Here is an 18319-nt window from a genome sequence, read left to right as displayed (position 1 = left end):
AACATATTGTGTTACAGAACTATGGGAGCAGAATAATGGGACGCAAGTTCTACCAAACTTTTAAGCTGTATCCTCAATGGTGGGAGGTCCATTCTGCTTGTATCTTTGGACACACCCCTCATGCCTATACAGATATATTTCATTATATTTTTAAGACATTTCCAACTTAACCAATCGAGAATCACAAAACAATTCATCGATATTATTTTATAAATATCAGTATTCAAAAGGCTGTAAACAGCGTAAACCAAAAATGTTTGTTTGGTTTTCAGATGAAATAAAAATTATCATTTAATATGAAATAAATTTATTATTGTTTTTTTTTGCGAATCATCAATAAAAATGTTTTAAAAAAATACACGTCTTACGTCATAATATAACGCGCACGCCATTCCATATGCTTAGGATAATTTCGTAAATGTATTATACAAAATATTGTAATATTACGTTAAAAATAATAATGATCATAAAAACCCCGTAATAATGTTTTAAAATGAAAAAAAATAATTTTCAAGTGCGGTCGCTAAAATATACGCACACCGCGGACGTTGAAGCTTAATATGATACGATCCCGAGCGTATTTATAAATGTAATATATACGTATTGTAACCGAAACAGATGGCGCGTGCTTGCAAAGACAGCAGATTGCGTTTGAAAAATGGCCATCAACTACCCCAAAACTTTTACGTGGTAAATTTCGACGACGAGTAGAGGTAAAATGGAAGTGGCGTGCTGTGTTAAATGCGGTACGGCGAACGAGGAGACTTGGCGCTTTGGCCGTGCGCTAACGATTCTATATAACCCGGTGGTACGAGAAGGGGACAAGAGGAGTTACGGTCGTCGCTCCGCACACTGCAGCTTCGACGATGGCAAGAGAGAGCTCAGTGATTACTCTAAAACCGCCGATTTCTCGTAGATAATGTTAATAAACCTATAAATAATGTTTTTGTGGGTCGATGGACGCGCTTAAATCAGACGAGAACTATCTATTTTGAAATCTATTTTGAAGCTAATTTAAATAGTTTTTTTTTTCAATTTTATTAAGATCATCCCGAAAAACCCACGCATATTATGTTCAACATTGATCCGAACACGTACCAAATATTTTGTCTAAAGCCGAACTGAATTTAAACAGACCTTTTGAATCCAAATTACGACTCAAACTTTTTTGTTTTATGTCAAACCAAATTATAAAATATAAAACTTGTTTTGTTCGAAAAGTATGAACAAAACGTTTTCCACTATTTTTTGGAATCAGTAATATTTTTTAAACTAACTATTAAACTTCGAACTTTTTTTTTGAGTTCTGTTCGATTTTTGAAATTTTAAGTGTTTGGTTCGATTTTTCGAACTTCAAAAAGTTCGACCCATCTCTAGTATAAGTATACACTTTTATAATAAGGAGCAGATTGAAAATATTTTGAAGCAAAAATTATGAAATATAATTTTTTAGAAGTGACAGGAGATAAATGATAATAGACGGCAACAGGTTTGCTCAAAGAAACTGTCCTAGTTTTTCTGTGTACCATAAAAATTTGTCGCAATAAAGACAAATGTCTTTAATTTAATATAATTTTTATTCATAATTTAATTTGGCTATATTCAAATTATGCATTTGTTTCTTTTCTTATTTATTTAAAATACCTTCATCAACATAGGAACTTTATTACATTTATTCTATTTTACTCACTAAATATTATACTATAATTTTTCTAAAAATTATGTTGATCAGATACTAGTACCTAATTATGGGGTGCTTGCTATAGTTGGCCAAGGTTTTTCAGAGACATAGTGTTGTTATAATATGTGCGGACATTTTTGAAAAACTCAAAACTCGACAGTGATGGTAATGAGTGTTTGATTTAAAAAAAAAATTCAAAAGTGTGTTATTTCACACTTTTATCATTAGGTAGATTATTACAATGTATTTACAAAATAATATGTTTTAATTTATTTTATATAGTTGATGAGATATATGATGATATTATATAGGTACATACACAACGCAATTAAACATTATAAATGTATTATAATATTAGATTATATTTAAGAAGGTAGTGGTTATGTTCATAGATTTCAACCAATCACACCGCGGCCGATGGCTTTTATGAGCACGTTGACAAATTTTAGCGAAAACTCCATACAGGTCTTGCCCGCGTTAGTGGTCGTTACCGATTTCCCCTTGAGATGGCCGGCTAACATGTTCATTTGTAATTTATACTTGCTCACGTTAATCGGTTTATCCAAGCACACTGTCCCCTGCAAACGATAACAATTTATACACAGCGTGCCTACACTGCTGCAGTCGGAATGACTCCAATAACGGCTCCGGAAATCGGAATATAAATATTCATACAATATAAATTATATATTGTTATCGTGGCCTGCGTCACAAATCGCGCTACACAATATCAATTAAAATTTAAACAATGTGACCGACAGACCTTGTTAATTGGACAGCTCTTCGGCAGTCCGAGTATTTCCAAACCCATTTGAATGTCACTCGATGATTTCACGTCGTCGAGCTGTTTGCAACCGTCCCTTTTGCCCGACACCTTTATCAAGTCCTTTTGGAAGGTGAAGTCGACCTGGAAATCGTGTAATATTATTAAATGTTATGTATATGGGTACCTACTACGCTCAGCTGTATATATTATACGACACCGGACCTTGTAGGAGCAATACTATAAACTGTATCTATAGTATATAGTGTTACTAGACCAAGCTTTTAACACGTGGTTAGTTGCTCATTTTTTAAAGCCCGCGGGTACCAATATTTATGGACAAATAATTCGAAAAATAAATTTATAAAAAAATATTAGGTGTATACAGTTTTCATTTCGTAAAATAAAATTTTTAGAAAACAATTTGTTTTGTAATTTGTATTTATATTTATTTAATTTTACCGGTCGTGTCCATAACGAATACAACTTTGTATAAAATATTTTTTTCCGATAAATTTGTGTTTATTTGGCTGTGGGCCGCAAGTATAAGTAAACTATTCAATATAATTGGTTCAGCTAATACTTTGATATGACTGTACTAGACCAATATTTTTGGGACTGCACATTTTGTAAAGAGGTCCCAAATCCAAACCCTTCACAGATCATATTGTATATGTATTCAGTGCTCTAATGTACATATATACAAAATATTGTGTATCTTAAATGAATATCGGAAATACTTTTTAAGATGCAATTATTGCTATATTAGTCTATAGAGGGGTCTCCAAACTACGGCCAGCTGGCCTCATCCGGCCAGCAATGTCTGACAAACATTTGGAATCAATTTTGAAAATTGGAACAAATAACACAGAATCTGAATTTGATAAAATATTGGCAGAAAACATCAATTTCATGCTTCTCATTCATAACAAATTATTTTTACAACTCAGTATATTAAGGTAGGCATATCATAGGATTTATTTTTTAAATATTTAAAAGTACATATATTTCTATAAAATTAAAAATGATATACATTCATACATTTTGGCTCGATAAGAGCTTTTTAGATTCTAAACGGAATGATGAATGCATTGATTTTATAATGATGTATGTTTTTATATATTTTTTTTTTTGTGTGTCTGTCATCGCGATTTTTTGCAGTAAAAGTGCCTCGATTTTCTTAAATAGCACCATTTCTAGCAGGAAAGTGAATCTAGTTGGTGCATTCGGAAGGTCAAAATTTAAAATTCCCAATAGTTTTCAAAAGCAACATGAAAAACAAACAAAAAATTAAGAAAAAAGAGGATTTTTTCGCAAAAGCATTTTTCGAAAAAAAACGATTTTGACTTTTAGTGTAACACTAACAAAAATGACCGAAGATACATACAATTTTCACTGAATATTTGTGTAAGCATTTTCTATACACCATCAAATTTTCAAAATATTTTGATTTGTGTTGAACTATTTATAGACAAATGAAATTTTCGATTATTATTTGTTTTTTTTTAAACCAAGTCAATAAAATAATTTTCGCTCGGTCGAAAAATTTGAAAATGTAATACAGGGTTCCTTGTAGGCTGTATAATGGAAATTTAAAAACAAGTTGTGCTTAAATCCACATCAAAATTTTATGAGTGTTTAAATTTAGAATTTTAACAAAATTCGTAAAAATCATGAAAATTAGCAAATTATATTTAGTTAGAAATTCATAAAATGTTTTCTATTTATATCTAAGGTTTAAAAATTTAATACAAGATTCCTTTTAAGTTTTTCTATCTTAATCAAAAATAAAAAATTTCTACCGGAAAGTCAAATTAAATTGTATGAAAGTTTGAAGTTGAAAATGTTACAACATTGGATATTCACTCAATTTCTATTGTAGCGTCTTTCTTATTTTGTTGTAATTTAAAAACAAATTGCTATAGACACTTGAAATTTATCCTAAATGTTTATTTTATAAATTCATATACTTGATAAAATTTTCAAAATATTCTGACTCGTTTTAGGCTGTCGACGGACATTTCCATTTTACCTTTTTTTAAATTTTTTTCTATGAATGTCAATTAAATGTTATTGGTTGGATAAAAAAGCATGAAAAATTAATACAAGGCTCTAGATAACTTGTTACAATAGCAGTTGAAAAATATTAAAAATACATAGGCACAATTTTTTTTTATAATCATTTAAAGTTCAAATTTTGACAATATTTATTAAGTTGAAAATTGAAAATGATTTTGTAGTTAAAAATTTATAAAATATTCAATTTTTAACAAGGTTCCGCTTAAACAGTTTTTTCCATAACAAATAAATCTAAAAAATGTACGAATACAGTTATTTTTTACAAACATTTGAAGTTCAAATTTGGACAAAATTGTATATTAACACAGAGAATAATGGTCATCATTTTGTTTTAATTCAGTTCCAAAACAGCCCAATTTTACATAGATATATTTAATATTTTTCCAGCATCACTGATAATGCAAGAATAATATTAATTCAACTTACCGGCTACCATATAAATAATAAGTAATAACAATATAAAATATCCTAAACTGGCATACCGTCTCCACTCAGAGTCGTTTTTCGTAAACAATGATTTGATATCATTGAATTCAAATGTAATACCATCCACTACAGCGACCTCTTAGACACCTAATGTACAGCAGAGTGACATCCACTTACCCGCTTTTTTCATTTTATATGATCCTCGAAAAAAAAAGTTTGGAGACCTCGGATACTATAAGGTACTATATACCTATACAAATTATTGTATTTTTTATGATATATTATTTGTTTTACTTTAATTGCATGGCTCAATATTTTTAATATATTAAATATTTGAGAAAAAAATAGTTTGTTTTGTTAAATGTATCTTGAGATACTTGTATCTGTATCTGCTGACTATCTAGTCATCTAGATCTAGATATACTAATTTAATTTACCTTATTATAGCTATGTATATTATCTTAACATTAATTTCAAATGTATTCTAATGTACCATGTGTGTATATCTTAATATGAGTAAAACAGTTATATGCTAACAATATTAAATTGTCATAACAATTTTAACTTGATTATTCTATCCAGTAAATTATATTTATCTAAATTACAGCTAGGTCAAGACGACGTGATCTACTCTCTCTTTATTATCCAAATCAATAATGCCATAACAGCTATTTGTATACAGTCGAAGACTTATTAAATTGGGCTGATTTGAACAACTAGAAGTAGCTAGACCAGCTCAAAGCTGGAAGACCTAGATGATCCATTATTAAAAAATAAATCCAAAATGTATAAAAAAAAAAAAATAGGCCATTATTCAATATCATGTTTTGGATTGGATCAAAATCCGGCACCTCTAGGTATAATAGTACAGCATTTTTTTCGTATTTATTAATATTATATTTACTTCAAAATATAATAAGAAATGGCTTTTATTTTTTGAGAGTGCACCCCCATGCCGGGTGATATCTCATATCTATATATCGTTTTTATTTTATGCTTCATTTTTGGCCCCGATGACAGTATAGTATGCAACTGTTATTATTTATTATTATCTACTTATATACTTACATATACTATACACTATTTATCTCTTAGCCGGGAGACACATGATTCACAAGGATTTGATGAATTCACGAAATGTCAAATCCTCGTGAACAATAAAATATTACATACACAGTATGACGTGGCGCATAATACTAGTCGTATAGAATAAATTCCGAAAAAAAAGACAAATGCAGTCGGTTACCGATACGCGATTATAGGTAGATAGGCACCTACAGGAAATATTATATATCTGCCTATACTCGCGGCGACCGGTGCGTAACGATTAAATTGTGCACAAAGGCGTAATATGTATATTCGTATTTTATCAAAACGAAATCGAATCCTGATGTTGGCTTTAAAAACCTTCATAATTCAATTTTTTTCGATACGCATACGCGATTTGAATTATTGCGATACGGACGGCATCACATAATAATAATAATATACACATGATAATATATCATATGACGTGCTACATAATAATATTATTATTATCATGCCCATAAGAGCGGCACATTTCAACACCTATAGCATTATGATTACATTTCACAGAAAAATGTTAACACAAGTAACACGTGTTTTTTTGCTATTTAGGGAATATTAAAATCTAAGTATTTAAAAATATGATCTTTATAAATATACTTAAAAATTACAAAAAATATGGTTTGGATAACTGGATAAGACATGCATTTAGAAGGATTAAACGAGGGTGAATAATGAGTTTATTATACTTGATGAATCATCCTGTACACCTATTATATTATATTATTAAACTTGCCCATATACATAATAATTTATAGTAAACCAATATAAGCAAAACAACATTCAAAAACCGGCGCCCCTATAGCATTACGATTACAATTCGCAGAAAAAGTTAACACGTAAAACATGTGTAGCAGTGTAGTAAATAAGAGATTTAAAATTTTAAACGAATAAGCACGAACCCATTATATCCTTCAGATCAGTACATTAATACGTTTTTATATAATTATTGCATGCTGTGTACATAAAAGCTTAATAGCTCAAAAATACGGAAACCACTAGTTAGAATTTCGATTTAGCTGATGCATCGAGTTTTGCATTGATCTAGAAAAAATTTGAAAGTTCTCAATTGCTGTGAAAAACTAGATTTGAATCATTAATACATCTACTTATTTAAAAACATGATGTTTAAAATTATAAATACATTAAAAAATTGAAAAATCAAAATTTAAATAAATGCGTTATTTAAACTAGGGTGAGTACATTATATGGTTAATGAACCGACCTGTATATTGTTAAATATTAAACCTGTCCATATAATCTGATTCATTTTGCTATTTTATGGATTTTCATGAATTTTACAAAAATAAATACATCGTGCATAAATCAAAACTTTAACTCACTTTCTTTAAATCTTTAAATTAGAAAAAATTGTATAGGCCAAAGTTGCCTTAAATAATTTTAAAAATTCAAATTTCGGCTCTGAAAGGGAGTTTAATTCAAAAAACTTTTGTTGTTGAGAGTGAGAGTAAAAAAATTAAAAATCAAAAGTTTTCAAAAAGAGGTTTAATATTGACCTAATGACCTTTTACAGTAAAAAAAACCTATAAATAAAATGTATTGTCATAATGTGTTTGAAATATTTCATGTTCCCTTTATCGTTGATACACACGATGCATATTAAAATTATTAAATAGGTACTACTTTTTAACGTTTTAAATGGTATAATTGTCTATAATTATCAAATTATAAAAAAAAAAAAAATTCTTCGGGTAAAAATAAAAAGCGTTCTTCTCTAGTAAATAGTACCAAATATAGTGAATAAATAATAATATTTACCATGGCGCTGGTGATGTTCGCGTGAGTGGTAAAACATCCGTCGACATGTATTTCGCAATTAGGTTTCAAGACGACTGTAAATTTATCAGAGAGTGTGACAATGTTGTCCGAGTTGCAGTTTCTGATATAATCGATTTCTAACTCGTAACCACCCTACACAAACCACAAAATATAAACATCATCTCTCGAGTAAAAATAGGTAATATTATTAAATAAATATTGTTCGTTGGTCACCGAATATGGACTGTATTCGAGCGTGGACCCATTCCCCTCACTTGCACATTTACATCGTCACAATAACTGCGAAAAGTATAATTATATCTATCTATCAGACAACAATATTGTTTGATCCACTGTAGATTTTATTTGTGTATACTTTCAATTTATTTTGGTCCTCAAATATTTTTCCATGAAGTTCTAGAGTATAATAAATTCTATACGAAATTTGAGCTTGGATACGATTAAGAATGTTTTGGAAACAATACAATTAAAAGTATACATTTGTTTATAAAATATTTGAAATTGATACAAAAAAAGCTAATTTACATATTATCTCACTTTTGTGATTACATACTATATAAACTAAAGACCAATCTAAAAATACAGAACAAAAATAATATTAAAATTGTCGATGGTTAGATTTAATAGTTATCAACACTTTATTTTTTGCTCTTGTTCGATTGTTGCTTGAATATCTACGGTTCAATATAGTGAGATACCCACAACTAAAGATCAATTATTACGCCTTGAATGCGGCCAAAACAAATTTTTGAATTTCGCCTCATTTATTTTTTATCTTAAATATTCAACACGCTCCACATTATTAACACAGTCCACCCATTACCTAACCGAATTGGCTATTGTTTAAAAAAGGTATTTCATTAAGTTAAGCCGAGTTGGTGCCCTTTTGTGTTCCGGTCAAATAATTACAATTTTCATTTTTAAGTATTCTTTTGCAATAGTATTTCATGCGTATGTATAATTTGTAAAAAAAATATAAAATCTATATGTACCTAAAGTCTACACCCTGAACTTTGAAATAATAATGCAGGAAACTTACCAGCAAATAGGAAAGAAATAACCAATACTTGAGAAACTGTATAACTGAGTCTATCAATGAAAAATGTACACGAATTGAATAGGTACTTGAAGAAAGTTCGCTTCAAGTTTTCAAAACCATCGATTTGAAATTGTATGTATTATATTTTATTATTTTAATACACATAACCACACATTTTTTACCAAGCCTACAAACCTATTTTGAAGTTCACAGTCCGAAGCCTGTAAAATTGAGAAGAAAAATGTGCATAATTAAACGGAAACCAATTCGGTACCAGCCCTAGTGATAGCCGATAGGTTCTAACGATCCCACATTAGTTGCACAAAAAAGCATAGGTCCCACAGACCTATAAAAAGAAAGGTTAGGTTAAGGTTTCTTTACAGGTCTATGATAAAAGGCACCTATATATTGGTTTTATCATCTCGATCTTAAACACTTCTCTTGACGTACTCAACCACCTGCAGTTATATACTCTTTTGAATTCCATCCCACTATAATATCCTCACATTTAGTCAGAGTTCTTCACATACTGCGGCACAACCATAAACTTACACCACATGATTCGAATTGCTAATAATGTACAAATCCTTTTATAATTGGTGCATTAAAATCTATGAAAAATCACTTACACAACAACGAGCAGTCTTCGAGTACAAAATTAGAACAATTGTCGAGATCAAAACAGTAGTCGTCATAGAAGCGTTCATTTCGACGATTACTGAAATTTATCGTAATTTGAAGGTATAGTAATAAATTAAATACGTGTAAAATTCAACTTTGAACTTGACACTCAAATCGCGTGTATAACGTGACAGATTTGACACGAACAGTAAAATATTTTATCATATCATGTATAAATACAGTATTAATCATATCGGTGTCGACTGTATAACAAATAAAACGTCTGTTGCAGTTTTATATAGGTTTTATCGTTTTTCAATCGAATCCTAGTCCCTAGGTGCTTGTAGTATATACTATTATGTACAGTGAATAATATAAATTAATTACCATATTTACTTATTATATCCTACATGCAGTCACAGAAAATTATTATTATTGTTGAAATAATTGTCATGTACACATGTTTACAGGATGACCGAAATTGTTTTGACGCAATTGAAGTGACGAAGCGCACGGTCAGATCGGATCCATAGATGATGACATAGACATGGCTATTGTCATCAGTTATCATTATGATATTATTACAGAAAAAAACCGTATAATAAGGATGTGATGTTTTTTCTATTTATTATTTTTGAATAGTTTTTTACTACCTGTTGAGAATTGAAACCTGTAATAAAATGGAAAAAACATCCGATCCCAGCTATTTACACATTATACCTACCTATATTACTGCAATACTGGTTTGACCTGTAAAAGTTTTAAAAAAAAAGCAACTCAACTTATTACACTGCCTAAAGCCTACTATAAAGTATTTAATAAGCCACTTGTTCATAAAAGTAATTAATTCATAGTATTATTTCATATAGTAACATGTTTTAGAAAAAAAGCTGCAGTGACTTACACGTACCTTCACTTAATTGTAATAATAATTTTTTATATTTTTTTAACTGACTTAATTCATATAATCTTAATCAATATATACTTATTATACTTATATGAGACGACTTCGTATACTTAATTTTTTTTATTTGTCTATAAACTTAACACTGGTCGTAAATACAATATGTTTAATATGTATTCAAGAAAAAATATTGCACTTAATTAATCATTATTTTATTTTAAAAGTTTAGTTTCAAATTACACACTTACAAGTTACAACCATATAGTGAAAGTGTGTAACATTATAATATTTCTAATACTAGATTAAGGGCTGATATTCTGGTGCAGGGCATCTCTTGAATTCTGGTTTGGTGACCATATAAACCACTAAACAACCGTAAAAAATACATAATAAACCTATGCAGTTACCAATTATACCTTCGGCTGGAAATTTTTCATATTCTCTATACCTGTAAAAGAGATACATAGTTTTAACATCAATTAAATCTTTTTACCGCTCGTGGTATAATGTTATATACAATGAAAAAATCATTTTTTCACAGAATCCTAATCCACCGGATGCAATCGCTAATACAAAGCTTGTAACACCGAAAAACACGTGATAAGGCATCATAATCTCTCTATATCGGACAGCTGTTGTGGGATATAGATAAATCCAGAATCCACTTGTAAACTAAAAATGTATACAAAAAATTCAACAATTGATTCATTCATGAAAAAAATATAATAATATTATTGATAGATTATGCATATACCATATATTATTATACTATAATATTGTCTATTAAGTGTTACTGACCTGAAGTAGAATCATTGCCATAGTAATAATTCCTAACCAACTGTGTAAAGTATATAAATTAGGAATCGCAGGATTGGTGAATAAAGGTCTAAATCGCTTTGAATCTAAAGTAGCTACACCAGCAACTGTCATAATGATTATCATGGAGCCGAATAAAATTGCATGCTGGTTTTTCAAATTTCGTTTTGTATCCCGAAATGAACGATAGTGAAGAATAGCTAAAATTAAATTAAAAATATGGTTATTAATTAGGTAGTAAAATAAGGTAAGTATATTTTATTTGATATCAACCTGCCATCGGGCCTAATAAAATGTATCACCCCGCCACCTGGTCCTGTGTAGTATGATATTTATCATAGTATAGGTAATGTTACAAAACTTCAAATTAAATTAAATAATAAAAGGTAATACATTTTTTACAATGCACAATTTTTTTTTAGTACTTTAGTTAGTAATTTAATTAGTATCGCATAATTACATGTAAAAAACAATACAGTTTTATAAAGATCCTGATCACACTTTATATTTATGTTAACGATGTATTTTTGTTGTAAAAATTGAAATTCTAGTATTAAATATTGTGTGAAATAACTCATTAATATCAATTTTGAACAATATTTTATATAAAATGCTAATAACGTTTGTAAGATGTGTACATATCTATATATTATGAGTAGTATTTGACTTTTTTATAAATAGATCCTACTAACCTACTAGGCTAACCTAAAAGTAAGAAATTATATAATTATCGATTTTTAATATCGAAATTTTTAGATTTAGTTTAGGTAAAAACTACTGACGTGTCTAAAGCTAGCAAAGGGGGAGTGGTCAATAGTAAATGGCTCGGTGGCAAGACAATAACAAACTAATAACTAAAATAATAAAAAGTCTACCTACTAAAAAAAAATTAGCCTCATGAATTGAAGAATGATTTTATAGATTCTGAGTGGATTGATTTTAAAATGATACATTTGTTTGTGTCTGTGGGTAAACACGGTAGGTAATTTAAAAATGCTTGGATTTTCAACTTTGATAGTGGTTTCCGTCGTTTCTGATAAAACATTTATTTTGTACTTTTGAGAAGTTAAAATTGAACATAACAAGTATTTTTCAAAATAATCGAGAAAAATATTAAAAACTATAATTTTCCCGCCAAATCAATTTTTGACGAAATCGATTTTGTTTTTTTTTTTGTATGTAACTCAATAATCATTTGACAAATATTTTTATTATTAAAAAAAACTAATTATTTGACTATAACTACTACTATGGACAATCCCCGTCTAAAGAAAATGTACCCCAGCTCGCATTAGCAAAATACAAGTCCTAAGTCCAAAATTAACTCATAAATCCCCCCCCCCCCCAATTGCACCTATGTTCTAATCACAGATTTCAAAATACAACAATAAAAAACTACGCGTAAGAGAACTATCTGTAAGCTTCTTCAGTAATTTATGTAAATCAAGTGGTCCTCAATACTACAGGCTGAAAGACCGTCTTAACAGAAGCAGAATCCAACTTGATCATCCCAACGACCTTTGTAAGTATAAGTCCGCCTTACTTATTGTTGCGAAAATAAAAAAATAAATTTTGCTTTTGTAAAAAATTGTAAAAAAATCCTTTTTTTATTTATTTATTTAAGCTTCGACAACTGAGGCCATTAGCTGTAAGTTGTGGTACTGTAGGGTTTTGGAACTGTAGGGTTTTTGGAACTGTAGGGTTATGGAACACGTGTGTGTTTGTTTTGGCAGAATTTCTAGTGGGCACCTGTAGGTTTCTGCCATGCCCGGTTGGGGCATGGCGGCCTCTCTCTCCGGACACCGTGACTGCATGCCACGAGAGAAGTGCCGCCCGTGACCGAGGTTCGAACCGGCGACAGTGCGCGTTGCAACCTACGAGTTATCCACTCAGCCACTACGCCCCCCCCCCCAAAAAAAAAAAATCCTTATAAAATATTGATATCTGTTAATTTTTAATATAGAATAATGGATTAGCAATGTAGTTAAATAACTATTTAATGCTATCTGATGTCTAAACGATAAAAAATATTTTAAATCTAACCATCTAACTATATTGTTACATAACTGTAAAATACCTAATTAATGTTATATGTGGATGTAAAAACAATAAAAATTGTAATAATACATGAGTAATAAGTTTTAAGTTTAGTTCATGTAATAGTGAGAAAAAATAAATTTAAATACAATTATTAAGTGGGCTTCTAAAACAAAACTTTTATTCATTTATACCATTTCAAAAATGTTACGGTATTTACAATTATAAATTATAATTATAACAAACTTTGGTTCAATAACTAATCGTAAAGAATAACACTTAAATGATTTTTTTTATTTTAATTGATAATATTTGAATTACAACTTACCATTTGCAAATAAATAAATTAAAACAATTGTCATGAACAGTGGATGCCAGTTTGGTATTAATTTAGCTTTAGTTAAACTAAATCCACCCCGATAATTAATAATCCAATAGTATACGGAACATATCAATAATAATCCAATAAACTAAAATGTATTAAATCCAATATTATTAAAATAAAACAAAACTCTGTAAAGTAAAATAAATAATTAGGACTTACCTGAAATATTCTATAGAATAAAGTATAGTTTGAACTATCATTCTGCAGCAGTGTTTTATTCGGATACTTCTCTTGTGGAATGCACATAATAGTTTAATGGTAATACATCGACACTTAGTATACTTCAGTATTATAGTCGGTTTCCTCTGTTTTAATTAGTTTCTAAGTTATTATAAAAATCTATAATTTATATAACATTTAGTTAATAATGAATTTAAAGAGTTATGTTTTCGTTTTAAAAACTATAATATCAAACAGTAACTATATATAATATAATATTATAGACAGAACAAAATAATTAAACTGTAGAATAACTAACAAGTAAAGGCAATGTGTTCACGAATATAATTTATTGTGATAAAAATATTTATTTAAATTTGTAACATCTGTTTTCGGTGACTAAATAGTAGATATAGTGCCGTTCGTGAATACCGATGTGTTAATATTATTATAAGATAAACTCTCTAAGAGTTGACATTTGGAAATTTAAATAAGTTAAATCAGTGTTTCAAGATTTAGAAAATAAAATATTTTGTAAATATGATTATGTTCCTGTAACTTATATTTTTAAAGTTCATACTTATATTATGAATTAAAGTTGAAAAACGATTGCTTTATATTTTTCCATCACTTTGTGTTAACTTTTCTGTTATAAAAGGTAAAATGTTTTTAATTATCGGGTTGAAATCAAATAAAAATTATCAACCTTCCAGTTATTTCGAACAAGTCCTGCTGTGGTTGCCACATTCATTTCTTAATCAAAATGTGAACATATTATAGAATGCTCCAAACCGGTATATATACTCATCCGTAGTTACTTATGCATATATTATATTATTATGTAATAAAACGCTACACAGTATACACAGTATAACTCGCACCTCTAGAACAAGACTGAAAATGTATAGTTTTAAAAATAGCGGTTTTAAGTTTAAAAACAAGATTCTAAAACTCTCTAACTTTGTAACTAAAATTCCCAAAAATATTATTTTGAAAAAGTTTTTACTTCAAATACGGTAACGTTTTTACCATCAAAATTTGTTTAAAAACTAGATTTACAAATTGATAATTCTGATGTTTCAAAAAAAAAATGTAATAACATTTAAATGTTTTTTTATTTTTTACAGCATTAAAAAAATATATATATTTACATAATTTGTTCATATATTTATGTTGCCTGCCCCTTATAATACAATTTAAAAATGAATATGTGGATTTATCTAAAATTGATTATATATTGATTGAACATGATCATGAATACATAGTACACATATTTAGAATACATCATGCTTATTAGATCATGCCCCCCCCCCCCATAAATACACCATTGCCTTGTATCTACGAATTTACATAATAGGAAAGTATTAGTTATTATTTTATTCTGTTTAATACGTTTTTACCTCTTCTTTCACAGTACTACACTAAGTATATTCACAACGTAGCACGTAGATATTTAAAATACGCTAATGATAAATTAACATGACTAGTATTTTTTTGTTTTTTTTTATGAATTTATATATATGTTTATTAATTAATTTATTTATTTAGTAACGTTATGGGCAAATGCCCAACTATTTAGCAACTAAATGAGCAATTTTCTTTTTCACAATAACATAATATTATATATATAGGTACCTACTTGCAATAATATATTATATAAAGTAATAAAAACACGAATGAAGAAACAATAGAAAGCTGATGAAAGTTTAATGGTAAAAAAGAATAAGATAAGCCCTCAATAGACACTTAAAGGGAGAATTGAAAATACAATTATTACAGGCTATATTATTTTCAAGTTACTCAAAATTTAAATATTGTGCTCGTTAACGATATTGATATATATGATATCCATTTATAATCTTACCTTCAGGTAAAACAAAATAACTGTCGGTTAAACTATTTTAAATTAAGATACCTACCTATACTGCAGTACTATACTAACATAATACTCCTATTATTATAATCGTTTAAACACTTTAAAATTATTATTTAAAAAATCCATTTTGAATAACAGGTACAGTCTATAACACTGTACAATCAGTTCTCCTATGAGTACTTAGTGTCATCATTAATATTATAGGAACTTTACATAGATATTTTAAATTCTGAGCAGAGCATATTATTTGTACTTAAGACTTCGTACAATTCTTTAGTAACAATACCTACATAAGGTTTGAGCATGTAATACATAATCCTTTATAGGTATTTTAAATTTAATTTAAATAAAAAGTTTATCGTAAAGCCACATACTTTTTCTATGAGTAATTGAATTTAAAATTTTTAAGACATTGGATATTCAAGGTTAGAAGACGGTAATATTAAGATTCATAATACCATTGATATTAATTCATACAATAATATATAATAATTAATATTAGACGAATAAGAAAAATGTTACAACCCAACCTAACGTTAGAATTGCTAAACAGGGGTTTTTTAGATTTACGATGACAATTTTTGTTTATAAAGGTTGTTATTGGTTGTAGGAGAAATATAAATGTATATTTAGTAGAAATTAGTATTTTTTTTTTTTGTATATTGGTTAACATTATTTAGTTAATCGAAACATGCATCAAATCGAATTTTCGCACATTGCCTTCCAAGGTGGCTGAGTTGCACTTATAGCCGCTCATCGGCGTGTCCGCAATCAAAATAAAAATAAAACATATTATTCAATATTCATATTATAGAGTACCCAACTACCAGGATCCGAAATCTACTGCAGGTGGATTGCCTACATCAGCGTTTCTTAAACTGTGTTCCGTGGAACCCCAGGGTTCCGTGGAGGTCACTTCAGGGTTCCCTGAAACTTGTGGTTTTTTATTCAAAATTTTGAATTTTGACACATAATTATAACTTTTATTGCAAATATCCCTTACATAAAATGACGAATTGAAAGTATTGAAACAATGTAGTAGTTCTAATTGTCGAGCTGTAATAATTTATTGTTAAGAGCTCAATAAAAAAAAGCTAAAAAAAGTTGGGGGTCCACGGTGAAAGTGCACATAAAAAAGGGTTCCACGGATAAAAAAGTTTAAGAAACGCTGGCCTACACGATAAGATACTGCTCGCATTATCACGTTAAGCGAGTCTCGTATAGAATTTTCATTTTTAACGCGAGAAAAATAAAATTATTTCGTACTAAAGTATTTCGTAAATCTTAATCCACTATTTAAATGATATTTTAATAATTTAAATAAATAAGTGTCAGTAAAACGTGTATCATATAAATAGCGGAGGACCGGCCTCTTTTCCACTACCATTGCACAATTGCCGCCACAACCAGTGGTTCTCGACTGGTTTCCTAGCTTAAAATGTGTTTCAAAATACCAAAACTTCATTATTTTTAAATTTTAGATACCTGCTTATTTGAATCAAAATCACACCTGTTTATAAATTGTAATTTTTAATTATAAAATCACCAAGTAATTGTATTAACTTTAATAGTTTTATTAACTTATTTTTAAGTATTTAGGCTATTAACATGTAACATTGTTAGTGCATTTTTTATTTCTTTTAGTGCACTATTTGTGTTTTTATGTCATAAATGTATATTTTTAGGGTATGAAGATCTCGGGCCCTAAATTAATATTTATAGATAATTCAACAGCAATCTAGCAGCGACATCGAGCGTCAGCCGCAGAAGGTCCTTTCCATGTTATTGAAAAGTTCAAAACGACAGCGGTAGATGGCACTGCTGTTATCGTTCGGACCACAAATTAACATCTACCCGCATATTTTAATAATTCGTGGTTTTGAGTATCTTCAAAGTTGCATTTATAGATGGTGAATAGTTTTTAATATCATATTATAATGTATATTATGTATATAATGTATATCCTATGTACATATTAGATAAACAAATGTGTTATGGCAAGTTTTTCCACGCTGATTTGGAAACTATTTGATTTTTTTTGCGGAAACCATTATTTTGGAAGTTATAGCGTTCCAAAACGTATACACATGTGCGCCACACTACTTTACTATCCCTTGAAGCAGCTCAAGTTTGGCGACTGGAGACGGTAGGCTAAGGGAACCACTATATTGCTATAATATAATTATAGACTTATGTTAGTTTAACAGACGGGCTGTCGACTCTGTTGAAATCTCCAAAAACATTATTTAATTCCTATACCTACACAAGGTGGTTTTACACAATAATATTTTTGATTTTTGTATCTGAGAGCAGCGCAGCGAAAGAGTAGAAACGTTAACAGATTATGTGTTGGAAGGCTATAACTTCCAAAATAATGGTTTCCGCAAAAAAGTTTCGAAATCAGTGTTGAAAAACACGTCTTTAAAAAAAAAAATCGAAATTCGTGAGGGGCGTGGTAAAGTACATTTTTTCCTCACTCTTTTGTGTGTCGTTTTATTATGTTGGTCATTAGATGTTTTTTACTCGAATAAACTTCGCAACGCAATTCTCTTTGCCCTATTCTCATAATTTGAGAATCTACTATTATGGTCTATTACATTATTACTTTCTATTATTGTTATTACCATCTATTACTCATTAAATAATT

At 29.0% G+C, this 18319-nt stretch overlaps 2 protein-coding genes across 4 annotated transcripts; both read right to left on the bottom strand.

The window, feature by feature from the left end:
• Nucleotides 1-1979: 1979 nt before the first annotated feature.
• On the bottom strand, nt 1980-10358 carry LOC111027562. The gene is made up of 4 exons (XM_022305968.1): nt 9504-10358; nt 7815-7967; nt 2445-2588; nt 1980-2259 (listed from the first exon to the last, which is right to left on the bottom strand). The coding sequence occupies exons 1-4, from the start codon at nt 9579-9581 to the stop codon at nt 2077-2079; spliced, it is 558 nt and encodes a 185-aa protein (XP_022161660.1). The 5' UTR covers nt 9582-10358; the 3' UTR covers nt 1980-2076.
• A 242-nt stretch (nt 10359-10600) lies between these two features.
• Nucleotides 10601-14485, bottom strand: LOC111027560 (cytochrome b561-like). 3 transcript variants are annotated; one of them, XM_022305964.1, is made up of 6 exons: nt 14377-14485; nt 13797-13976; nt 13581-13722; nt 11198-11415; nt 10917-11071; nt 10697-10847 (listed from the first exon to the last, which is right to left on the bottom strand). In XM_022305964.1, exons 2-6 carry the CDS (start codon nt 13881-13883, stop codon nt 10697-10699), a joined length of 753 nt encoding a protein of 250 aa, XP_022161656.1. In that variant the 5' UTR covers nt 13884-13976; nt 14377-14485. The 3 variants fall into 3 exon arrangements, with proteins under 3 accessions (XP_022161658.1, XP_022161656.1, XP_022161657.1); XM_022305965.1 differs by lacking the exon at nt 14377-14485 and adding an exon at nt 14116-14263; XM_022305966.1 differs by lacking the exon at nt 14377-14485 and having other exon boundaries at nt 10601-10847; nt 13797-14263.
• Nucleotides 14486-18319: the final 3834 nt, after the last annotated feature.

This window comes from Myzus persicae, unplaced genomic scaffold, assembly GCF_001856785.1.
Source record: "Myzus persicae strain clone G006 unplaced genomic scaffold, MPER_G0061.0, whole genome shotgun sequence".
In the NCBI taxonomy this organism is placed as follows: domain Eukaryota; kingdom Metazoa; phylum Arthropoda; class Insecta; order Hemiptera; family Aphididae; genus Myzus; species Myzus persicae.
This window is presented reverse-complemented; position numbering and strand designations above follow the sequence as displayed.

Excerpts from the sequence above, each read along its gene's own strand:
- LOC111027562 (XM_022305968.1), bottom strand. The coding sequence starts at position 9,581 with ATGAACGCTTCTATGACGACTACTGTTTTGATCTCGACAATTGTTCTA. Across the intron at positions 2,589-7,814 it reads CGAACATCACCAGCGCCATG|GTCGACTTCACCTTCCAAAA; the intron begins GTAAATATTATT and ends CACGATTTCCAG. Across the intron at positions 2,260-2,444 it reads AGAGCTGTCCAATTAACAAG|GGGACAGTGTGCTTGGATAA; the intron begins GTCTGTCGGTCA and ends TATCGTTTGCAG.
- LOC111027560 (XM_022305964.1), bottom strand. The coding sequence starts at position 13,883 with ATGTGCATTCCACAAGAGAAGTATCCGAATAAAACACTGCTGCAGAAT. Across the intron at positions 13,723-13,796 it reads TATTCTATAGAATATTTCAG|TTTATTGGATTATTATTGAT; the intron begins GTAAGTCCTAAT and ends AATACATTTTAG. Across the intron at positions 11,416-13,580 it reads AATTTATTTATTTGCAAATG|CTATTCTTCACTATCGTTCA; the intron begins GTAAGTTGTAAT and ends ATTTAATTTTAG.